The sequence below is a fragment of the Berghia stephanieae genome, chromosome 6 (assembly GCF_034508935.2).
Source record: "Berghia stephanieae isolate SIO BIC M18660-M18661 chromosome 6, UCSD_Bste_1.3, whole genome shotgun sequence".
In the NCBI taxonomy this organism is placed as follows: Eukaryota; Metazoa; Mollusca; class Gastropoda; order Nudibranchia; family Aeolidiidae; genus Berghia; species Berghia stephanieae.
The window spans coordinates 37,019,135-37,031,373 of NC_088365.1; the positions used below are offsets into that span (position 1 = coordinate 37,019,135).

The window sequence follows — 12,239 nt, forward strand, 5'->3', positions numbered from 1 at the left end:
CTTATAATCCGCATTATCTACGTTTTCAAAATAAATAATAAAAAAGGAGAGGGGGATTAATTCAAGTTTCAACATACATCATCAAAAAGTGTGACATTCATACCTGATTTTCTCTATGTCTATCCAGTAAGTACAACTGTTGATTCCATAGGAGATGATAATGTCAGGATCTGATGAAATCATTTTCCTGCATCCTCCAGCTCCTTAAAATAAAAGACCAAGATTTCCATATCTAAAATATATACAAAGATAAATTGCAACCTACTTCAAGAGTAAGCATTTTTTTGTAACAAATTTTGGGGCCATAAGCAGAAACTCTATATAAACGAATTTTACAGTAAAAATAATATTCTTCAACTGTGCATGTGGGTACTAATCCCGTGGACTTTATTTTTTTTTTCCAAGAGATGTAATACTATTTGTTATATCATAGCATTTCAGATCCCATTTAATCATATAAAACGAACGGCCACATGACATGAATATCTATCACAATAGTAATTATTTGCACATGAAATCACGACTAATTATTTGAAATATACGATTGATATGATAAAATCTTGAAACAGTTTTGGGAATCGAAAAAAAAAAAAAGAATAACAAAGAAATAGAGGATTACAAATGATCCTGATGTCTGGCTTAATGTCTTTATATGCTATCACACAAAAGTAAGTGTACACTTAGTATTAGGGAAGTTTAGGCATGGAATTGATGATAATGTATCGAAAGTTTTCTCACCAGACAAGAAATTTATTGTTCTTTCAATCGATGCCAGTATCAGAGTTGCGACCCTATTAGTTTTACTATATATTTTTTTTTCTGCTGCCACTTTAAAAAAAAAAATGAAAAAAAAATGTGTCAAACTTCAAATCATATACTCTTAGATTTCAAATCGCCAGTCTTTGTGGTTTTCAGCTAACACCGATAGTAGTAAATTGGATATTTCTGGAAGAGCACTGAGTGAACAATGTGCGACATTGAAAATAACCCTCTAATGACTAAACAATAACTATTCACAATGCCACATCTCAACAATGAACCAGAGGATGTCTTAATGGTCATGAAGAAGCAGGAGCTTAAAGTATTCTATTATCAGAAAAAAATGGACAGTGTGACCTCGTAAAACAACAATAAAAGGGAAGAAAATTATTGTTTCTGTCCATTACAAAAATTGCTTTCCATCTTCATCTCCTTCTTCTTGTACCCTTTGACATTGACGTTCATGCTTAAGCTGTTCATTGAGTTTGATTGAAAATGAATTGGGGTTGCATTAATGCTTTCTGAAAAGAACAAAATATCAATGCTTTAGATTTAATTTGGAAATCAAGTAAATGGAGCAATTCCTGTTTATTGACGAAAGTATGTTTGAAGTTAGCAATAAAGATAAGATAATGCAGCGTTATCATTTCAAAGATGAAAGATATCATCCAGATACAACTGTGGAATCCTAATCATAGGTACTATTCCAAAAACTAGAGGTGCCTAAATGAGCCAATGAGATGGAGAGAAAGATAAAGTGAGTAAATGTAACTCATATATAAGAGAACAACACAAAACAAACGACGTTTCGGCCTATGGACTTCTTCAAGTAAACATGAAATATGTTATATTAGATTGTTATAATAGTTAAAACATTATGGGTAAAATGTGTTTGTGTGTATATGTGTGTGTTTGTGTGTGTGTGTGTTTGTGAGCGTGCAAGGAGAGAGAGAGAGAGAGAGAGAGAGAGAGAGAGAGAGAGAGAGACAGAGAGAAATAGAGAGAGAGAGAGAGATAAGAAGAGAGAGAGAGAGAGAGAGAGAGAGAGAGAGAGAGATCAAAACTACATAAATCAAGCAAAAGATAGGGGGACGGGAGCGGGTGAAGAGGTAGCAAGTAACATAAAATTTAGTGTTTACTTGAAGAATGCCAAAGGCTGAAACGTCGCTTGTTTTGTGTTGTTCCCTTATATTGAGTCACATTTACTCACTTTATCTTTCTCCCCATAGGTGCTGTTCCATTGTGGTTTTGGGAGAGATTTTCCAAACTTCAAAAACTGATTTGGACTTCAGGCCAAAAATACATTGAAACAATATTACAAACGCCATGTTATTCCTTTAATTGAAGCTGAACAAAATATCCTTTTCAAACAGGATAACACTCCTGCTCATCATTCGAAAATAACCTCCCATTCATTGATCTTTGGCCAGAATAGAACATTTATGAGACCATATGAAAAGAGAACCAAGAGCCCATACACACACACACACACACACACACACACACACACACACACACACACACCAAATAACATTGATGATTGAAAACCGGATTTCTAAGTAAAACGTGTCTGAATTTTATCTTTGTTTTCGCTTTTGCAATTTTCAATTTTTAACTTCTTTTCATAAAAGGGACCACAGCTCCCCTTTACATCAAAATCTCCAGAAATGAAAACCTTTCAAACAGTATGAACTTGAAACTATCGATGAAGGTTGTGAAACTCAACACAGCTGCATGCAAGTGTATACTTATTTTTGTTCAATAGCATGTATACATATATATATATAATATATATATATATATATATATATATATATATATATATATATATATATATATATATATATATATCTATATTTCCTTCCATTGCACGAATGTGCAATAAGTAAGAGTAGAGTATTCACTTACCAATTGTGAATTGGAGAACTCTTGCGGAAGTCAGATTCAATGGAACAGTTACCTTTGGATATGAAAAATAAGTGTCAATTATATTCAAAATTTATTTAGATTTTTAAGTTAAACATTTTTATTTAAAAATCTGATTCTGATAATTATTGCCTCTTAAAGATATCGAAGATTATCTCATTCTATGCAAAGCTAAAGCTCGCATAAGGTTTACAAGACAATTTGTATAATTATATCACATTCTTAGATACTTTGAAAATGAATCTTTGAACAGAATATATTTGATAATAAAAGTAGTAAAACGATAGCATATGTGCAAATTCATGATATCCAGTAAAGTAAAACTGATGGAATCGTTTGAAAAAATGAAATTAATGAATTAATGCCTGCAGGGAATTAGTCTGACCATTTGTCTGTAACCAACACTATCACACAAGATAGCTGCCTTTCCATGTACAACGGTACCACATCTGTCTCCAATGTAACTGCCTTCCACTTTGTGCCTGAAAATATTTTTAAAAGCAATGTATAGACCTCAGATATTAATTAATAACCCATCAACTCCATTACTACGTTGCACCCAGTACTCGATTTATAACATGAACACTATGTTAAACTCTAAAGTAAATTTCGAATAATTGAAAGAAAACCAAATAATTTGACTAACCTTCATTCAAAGGGTATCTAATTTTAAAAAAATTCGTTGCAAAAAAAATGCATTTGAATTTAACCAAACAAATAAACGTTATTGTTAAATATTAGCCAAAAAAAAGGATGCTAGTTCCAAATACTTTAACAATCATATTTCTAAATATCGAAGCTCTTTAATTGGATAAAAGAAAGAGACACAAAGTGACCACACCATATGTCAGGATTGAAGTCTTCATTCTCCGACTCAAAGTCATCCCTCATCAATACATTGTTGGAATAGATTTCAGCTAGGACAGGCTGCTTTGGTGTTAATGAAGTAACTAAAATATGAAACAAAAAAAATAATAGTAATTTGTGATTGTAACCTCCAATAGCGCTATATCATTTTTTAAAAAAAGAATACACACACACACACACACACACACACACACATATATATATATATATATATATATATATATATATATATATATATATATATATATATATATATATATATTTATATATCTTCTTCTTCTATTAAGGCCAAAGCTTCAGGCTGAAGATTGTCTTTTCAGTAACAGGGGTTTTAAAGGGAAGCAGGGAGCGAATTTTTGAAGTAATCAGTCGAAAGGGCGTGTTTACAATTGGTTGGTAGGGGGTTCCAAAGTCGGATGGTGGAGGGGAAGAAAGAGTAAAGATGATGGTTTATTCTTGAGTTGGGAATTTCAAAATTAAATGCTGAGTTTCTTGTTGTATTTCTCCGTTTCAAATGGCTAGTTGGAACCTTTGAGTTTTCCGTTTTGTGCTTTGTGGAATACGAGGAGTTTGTTGATGGAACGCCTTTCATGTAGCGGTTTCCATAGGAGATCGTTTATGAGCTAAGTTACGTTCATATCCCGCTCATAGTTTCCATTGTTAAATATGGCCGTCCAACGTGGGACTTTTTCTAGCTCACTGATTTCTTGTGATGTGTGTGGGTCCTACACTGAGCAACTATATTCCAGTATGGACCTGACATATGTTTCATAGCATTTCTTTTTCACAGATAGGTGGCAACGGCGGATTTGTATGTTGAGGAAGGCCATGGTTCTATTTGCCTTAGTAGCTGTAATGACAATATGCTTCTTCCACTTCATACTACTGGTTAGGGTCACGCCGATGCACTTTGCATTCTCCACATATTGTACGGCTTCGTTGTGGATTTCATAGTGGGAGTCGATTATTTTTTTCTTTTTGTTCGTCACCCTGAGGACATGACACTTTTTGGGGTGAAATTCCATTTTCCATCTTGCCTCCCAGCACTGCAATTTATTTAGATCTTGCTGTAGTATGACAGTATTGTCCTCGTTTTTTATTTCTCTCTACAGGAGGCTGTCACCTGCGAACAATTTCAACAGGGACCCCGGATGCAAGCCTTCTGGCATGTCATTGATGTAAATGAGAAAGAGGAGTGGCCCGAGAACAGTGCCTTGCGATACTCCTGACCCAACTTTTGTCGTGTTCGACTCCTTACCTTCGACAATTACTTTTTGAACTCTGTTACCCAGAAAGGATTTAATACAGTCCGTGGCATTTTTAGCAATCCCGTACTGTTTGATTTTAAGAATCAGACTTCTGTGATGGACTTTGTCGAAAGCTTTTGAGAAGTCCAATAGGATTGGGTCTGTCTGTCTTCGATTTTCCAGTGTTGGAAAAAGTCAAAGTTGGTTGATAACAGCTGTGTTTCGTCGAGCTCGAAATCCACGTTGAGCGTCAGTTAGGATGTTGTTTTCTTCCAGGTGGTCCTTAATTGAGCTGTATATAATGTGCTCTAAACCTTTGCAACTCACAGATGTCAGACAGATTGGACGATAGTTTTCTGGTAGCGTTTTGTACTGGGATGATGTCAGCCTAATTCCAATCATTTGGCACAACACCTTGGTCTAGTGAGGATTGGAATATAAGGGATAGTACCGGGGCAATACCATCCGCACAATTTTTTGAGAAGTCGTGCTGGAATTCCATCTAGTTCAGTTGCCTTTTGGGTATTTAAGCCTTTGAGTAATGTTGTTATGCCTTTTACGTTCACATGAATGTCACCATTTTTTGATTCATAATATCACTTTGTTGCTAATGTGATTAGGTAGATCGTCATGTGAATCTCACGAAAAGATGGAGCAAAATTGTTCATTTTTTTAAAGAGTCTTGATGGTAAGTTCCGTGCTTGTCTTTCAATTCGGCAATGGTGTTGTTTCCGCCCTTCAATTTCGCCTTAATGTATCCAAAAAGTTGGGTTTTTTTTTTTGTTGTTGTCTCCATTAATAAGTTTTGTCACGTGGCCGATAGGTGCTTTTCGGCATTCTTTTTTAATGTGCTATCTTTTTCAATTCTTTGAATTTTGAGCTTGCTTTATCTGACTTCGTTCTCTTCATATTTCTGTACCAGTTTTGCTTCTGTCTAATCAAATGTTTTAATCTACCATTAATCCAAGGTTTACTCCTGTTTGGCGATGTAGTTTTTTTTCCGCAATATTGTTTTCTATGATGTTGAATAATTCTTTCTTTGCTTCAGTCCACATGTCTTCGACCGAGTCTATTGATTTGTGATTTCTCAGAAAACTTTGACAAAAGACATTACAGTCATCTCTTATTTTATTCATATCCGCCGATTTCCATAAATGGATTGTGTGTTTTGGTGCCTTTTGTTTTGGTATAGCGGTGCGGATGGTGACAACAACTGCTAATTCATGGTCACCTAGTCCGGGCATTGTTTTGTTTTTTTACCATGTTTGGCTCATTTGTGAGATAAAGGTCAAGGATCACTTTCTTTCGGGTTGGCTCGAAGTTAAGTTGTTGAAGACTTACATCATTGCAAGTATCAAGGAATAATTCATCGAGTTGCTTTGGATACTGGTTGCAGAACTATTTTGTTTCCGGTCCAATCTATGTCTGGGAGATTAAAGTCGCCCCCGATCGAAATATTTTGGTTTTTGAATTTGCTTTTGAGTTGATATATATGGTTACAGATGTTATTATTCTCCTCGTTTGAATTGTCAGGAGGCCTGTACATAACACCCACCACTGCTATGGGACTGTTGTGTCCGCCAATTTGACAAAACACAGATTCGTGGTCTTTGCCTTCTCCAATAAGGGTATTTTTTATTGTGTTTTTGACCAATATAATTACACCTCCCCTTTTCTTTACCTGTCTTTCCTGTATATTTCATACTGGTCATGAAAAAGCAGTTCGGTATTAAGCACTGCTTCATACAGCCATGTTTCAGTTCCTAAAACGATGTCAGGTTTAATTGTTTCTAACATAACTGTAAACTCCTCTTGTTTTCTCATTAAACTGGAAATTTATTGTCAAGATTTTGAGTTGCTCTTCACTCTTTGACTTTGTTTTAGTTACGGGTTGTGCTTTGGTGACCTCACGACGTTGATGGGGTATCGCCATTACCGAATGTATAAGTTAAGACAATAAATACTGTTGGGAATACAATTTTAAAATAGGACAATAGGTGTGTAAAGATGTCATTAAAATTTTAAAAGTGATATTGCAATATCAATTTCCCGTGATATCAAAATTATAAGTTATATTTTTCGTGTAAAAAGCTTATCAATTTCCCGTGATATCAAAATTATAAGTTATATTTTTCGTGTAAAAAGCTTATCACAGAAAACCATAAAATCTCGAAACTCTCCATAAGAATAAAAATCCTAATCGAATTAAAATCCACAAAACATTAAGAACAACTTGAAAGAATCACAGAGCTTGTGAAAAGCGGCTTGTCCGCATTGAACACATAACAATATATATATATATATATATATATATATATATATATATATGAGCCAAGGTCAAAAGGTGCCCGCCTGATACCAGTGTTAAGACAATTTGATTTTTACTTAATTATGGGCTGTTTTCATTGGGGTAATCAATTGATAATATAAAGAAGAGATAAAATGAGATAGCTCAACATGCTCTGTTCAACAGAATAAGAAACAAACAACTTGAAAGTGAAATTTGAATGCCGTTTGGCATGTGCTTAAAACGAGGTCAACGCATCACCTTTTTAGAAATCATGTAGAAATTAAATGTGATGTTTTAGCTCGCGTGATTGAAATTTAACTAATAGTATAAAGTCAAAATTTACTTTTAAACGCAATTGCAGTACATTACATATCTGATTAAGTTTCATATAGAGTTCTTTAAAAGTTGGTGTTGCTTGTGACCTTTGGTGTCATCAAACACAGCACAATACTAAGACTCGACACGAAACTTTAAAGCTCATGTTTAATGTTTATAAAATGTTTTATTATGAGAAAAAAGCATAGATTTACTATCTGAACTCAAATCTTGGAGTAAATGTATACCGTTTTGCCGATATTGAGGTTTATTGGTTTTGGTGTCATTTGTCACAAGCAACACGGCATGCGTGAACACGTGGACGTTTGTTTCGTTAAATGGCGATTGCAATTTTGATCCACCCTTCTTACCAGTCTTTGAAGTGCAGCACTTTCATTTGCCTTTCCAGCGTGGCTCCAGGCAGAAAAGGTAAGTTGAACTTTGGTGTCATCGCTATTTTACATTGTCACAAGCAACACTTGATATTGGACATTACAAAGTGCCACCAAATAATTATGTTTTCAGCTGTTATTCTATTTACAAATATGATATTATGATATCTTACATAAGACTGTGATTGTGACACAATTAATTATTTCCTTGTAATTCTAATTTTTTTTATGTTTCAGGGTTGTATGAATCAAAAAAAAGGACAAAACTCAAGCTTTTGACGAATCCAGATAATAGAAGGATTGTCAAGAAATTTGATTTGATTTACTATTAACACACTAAATTACTACAAACTAGCAGATTTGAGCAGTAGGGCGGATATTACCGTATGGTTACATGAATTCATTACCATGGCTGATATTCATCTAGTGTTTGCGTGACTTCTGGTACTTTTTGTGACCATTGGTGTCATTGGTTAAAATGTCACAGGTGACACTTAAGTTTGAAGTTTCTAATGTGTTTCTGTTTTCATGTTCTTCAAAGCTTGAAATGTCATTGAATTACATTTTAGCAGGCTATATTACATGTGTTCAGTTGCTAATCTTGATTTATTGAGGCAAAACTGCGTTCTAGTGCCGATTTTGACCAAAGTAATAGCAACGATAGTATTGCTAATTTCTAAGTATATTTCCAATTTGAAAGTATTTAGTTTCTTAAAATATTATTGAATTTCATTTTAGAGTAGGTTATTGTGCTTTTTTGACTGAAAATAATGATATATTATGGACGAAAGTGTGATTTGGTGTTGCTTGTGACATTAAGTAATGGTGTCACCGGTCTTATGTCACAAGTCACATTCAGATGCTCTAATTTCCATATATATTTCTATTTTTGAAGTCTTTGGTTTCTGAAATATTATTAAATTCCATATCTAACTGTGGTTATTACACTGCTTTGACTGAAATTAATGACATATTGTCGAAATTGCAATTTGGTATTGCTTGTGACATAAGTAATGGTGTCATCGGTCTAATGTCACAAGTGACACAATGTCGCTAAATAAGATATGCTTTGGTCACATTATTTCCCAACATTATATTCCAAAAGTTTCTGAACATTGCTGGTAATAAGCATATGCAATATTGTTGTTGTTGTTAATGTACAAACATTTTTATGAAATAATACATTCGCATCCTATGTTGCTTGTGACCGATGACACCAAAAAGCAACATTTTCTAAAATTGTTGGTAATATTATTGTACTATGATTGTTGTCGATTATGTATTTTTGTCTATAACTTACTAAATAAAGTTTGATACTCAACAAAAATCGTTTGGTTATTGAGTTTTTGTCTCATTTTGGTGTCACCGGTCACAGGTGACACCAGCAACATATAGGTATCGTTGACGTTATTATGCTGCGTTAGACCTTAAAGTTATCTAAAGGGCCTTTGATTCATGAGTCAAAGAACAGGTTTTTTGTTGTAAATATGTACATGAATGTGCTATATTATTGTCACTTTTAAGTTTGATAAAAAAAATTGGCACATTTGTGACCTCTGGCTCATATATATTGTTAGTATATCTCTTAACTAAATATAACTTATTATAAGTAGTTATTTACATATAGAATGATATATTATATTATTTAAAAAATATATTTTATTTATATATATATATATATATATAATAAATACATCTCCCGGTTTGTCCAATAATATATTCTAGACCTTTTCTTTTGTGACGTTTTTATTAAACTTGATCTTTTATATAGCATAATATAGCATAATATCCACTAAAGGCTCTCAAAGTACTTTACAAGGGGTCTAAAGTCAACAACAACCCCTAACATGGAGGACGACAAATGAGGTCTGTAAGGTGTTCTAACAATTTATTTACAGAGACAGCGCTGCTCCAGGCCAGGTACTCATTTTACAAGTGAGTGTGAGGAGAAAATGTGAGTAAAGCGCCTTTTCCAAGGATTCGACTTATATTTTTGATCCTATAAATATCTAAAATCATTAAAATCAAATTAAAATTTCTTTAAATAAATTGATTGGCCTCCCACCCTCTTCTCCTTTGACTTACCACCATATTCACAAAGGTGTAAGACTGTGGTGTCTTTAAATAAAACTTGCTTATTATAAGTGGCAGTCGTTCTGAAATTACAAAGATTGAATAAAGCCATAAGTTCAAGGGGTTGGGGGGGGGGGGGGGGAAGAGATAAATAAAGAAAGATATTTTAAAAAGTGTCAAGCATAAAAATAACCAGAATGAATTTTTAAAAAGCTCTACAACAAAAACATTGTTTTGTTTTTTTTCAATGATGTATACAGGGATGCTCTTTGCTAAAATAAAAAAAAAGCCTGAAAATTTTTATTTTTAACAAGCATATATAAAAATGCATCGTACAAAGCTTCTCTTCATCAAATGGTATCGCCCTTCAATCATAGAAAAGGATACAATCCATCAAGCGTCTCCTTAACCGTTGCTAATATTTTCAGCTTTAAAAAGAAAACAACTCACCAATACTGACCAAGATCAGCCGGACGATTTTTAAAAAGCCGGTCTTCCGGCTTTAGCTGGAAAAAGGGTATCCCTGTATATACAGCGCCAGAAAATAAAATAATAAAGAATCCTACTGAGCTAATGTTTGGGATAGATTTTTTCCTTTTTTTTTTCAACTTGATTTTTTTTATCGAGTGGTAGTAAATACCCTTTTTTAAAAATCAACTCACAGAAAGCTGACACAGCCTGTACCAGTTGGAGGGGCCATCCAAACAAAACTGATTTCTCTCAATGGGGATCTGCTAACCCTTGAATGAACGATGGAACACATAAGATTTTGGCCTGTGGCAAATCGAGGTGTGGGTTTGCGGCCTAAGACTGATGCCTTGTGATCCGGAACGGTGGGAGTGGTGTACAGCCCAGTCATGAGAAAGTTGTCGAAGACTTGGCTGGATGATATTTTCACTGGAGTTGTTGGATTTTTGAAAGATTTTGAATCATCAATGGACAATAAATGAATAAATCAACAAACACATAAATATATTTACAAACCAAAATTATTCACATACTTATTCAAGGCAGCAATTCTAATGATGGTACCTATGAGTCGACAATGCCATTCGAAAGATGTCTTATTTCAGTTATATGCCCTTATTTAAAAAATCCTTTCACCATATTACATCGTTTATATAATTATATATATGGATAATTTCAAATATGTGAATGAGGTCACCCCCTGATATATTGTACTTGAGAGGTGGATTTTAAAAAATATATTTTGTTTATTTTATTTTATTTTATTTTGATTTTGTTTGGGTTTTTTGTTTTTGTTTTGTGATGATGATGATGATGATGATGATGATGATGATGATGATGATGATGATGATGATGATGACCTTGGTAAAATTCCCCAGGTAAATAATAAGTCGGATTCCCCTCAATCTGGACGCTGACCACAATATCTCCTTTATCAAGGCCATAGTTTTGGGTGTTGCCATGGTAATTACATAAGAAGAAGAAGGGAGATAAATGAGGGGCTCTGCCTTCAACTCCAAACAACAGGTAACAAAGTATCAACTTGAGGGTATAAACTGTGGATATAATAGATAAATAGGCATAATAAATGAATAGCATTCTTAATAATCTTAATCTTTTTAAATAGCGAGCAAAATCTAGAATTAATCCTAAATATGAAGATGGAAGCATTAGCCAGTCCATATCAAGATCATAACACACGAATCCATTCATAAGGCTTCAATTCGGGGCTTTAAGAAAAGCAGACAGTCGTGAATATTTATCTTTATTATATTCGAGAGAGAGAGAGAGAGAGAGAGAGAGAGAGAGTGAGAGAGGGGAAGAGGAAAGAGGGGGAGAGAGAAGAGAGGGGAGGGAGAGAGGAGAGAGAGAGAGAGAGAGAGAGAGAGAGAGAGAGAGAGAGAGGGGGGGGGGGAGCAGTACTCCGTCAGAATACTTTATGAATTGATTTTTTTTTAATTAGAAGGAAGTTGTTATGATTTTTTAATGCTCCTCTAGTTCGCCAACTGTATGCTGCTACCTATCCTGCTGCAGTTACATGGACTAAGAAAAGAGAGAAGAAAAAAAAAGAGAACATAATATGAGTAACGTCACCCCATTCCTCCCCTTTAGACCAGCAACTCATCCAATACCACAACTGATCTTGTCACTTTTGGTAGTTGGCGACAGTTCTGAAGTCATAAAAAGGGGATCGTCACCAAAATTTAGGTGACTGAGCTTAAGTGTCAAAGTATGGCACAAGACATGTTGGTAATTTTTCAGCGGACCCACCACTTACCGATCTGAAATTTTATCAGAGAAACATGCTTGGCACAGCAAAATCAGCGACACATTTCTGAGAAAATACCAAAATCCCGAAATTCCGCGGATCGGCAGAAGATTATCGACACTAAGATACCTTTA

The 12,239-nt window shown here is 34.3% G+C and overlaps 1 protein-coding gene across 1 annotated transcript in view; it reads right to left on the reverse strand.

The window, feature by feature from the left end:
- The window catches only part of LOC144974979 (reelin-like), a 120,605-nt gene that overhangs the window by 105,914 nt on the left and 2,452 nt on the right, over positions 1-12,239 (reverse strand). The window contains exons 2-8 of the mRNA XM_078918559.1: positions 11,198-11,392; positions 10,532-10,766; positions 9,882-9,952; positions 3,527-3,635; positions 3,071-3,167; positions 2,668-2,719; positions 104-203 (exon numbers count right to left, since the gene is read on the reverse strand). Coding sequence (XP_078774685.1) covers positions 104-203; positions 2,668-2,719; positions 3,071-3,167; positions 3,527-3,635; positions 9,882-9,952; positions 10,532-10,766; positions 11,198-11,392 — 859 coding nt within the window. The remainder of the gene's footprint in view (positions 1-103; positions 204-2,667; positions 2,720-3,070; positions 3,168-3,526; positions 3,636-9,881; positions 9,953-10,531; positions 10,767-11,197; positions 11,393-12,239) is intronic.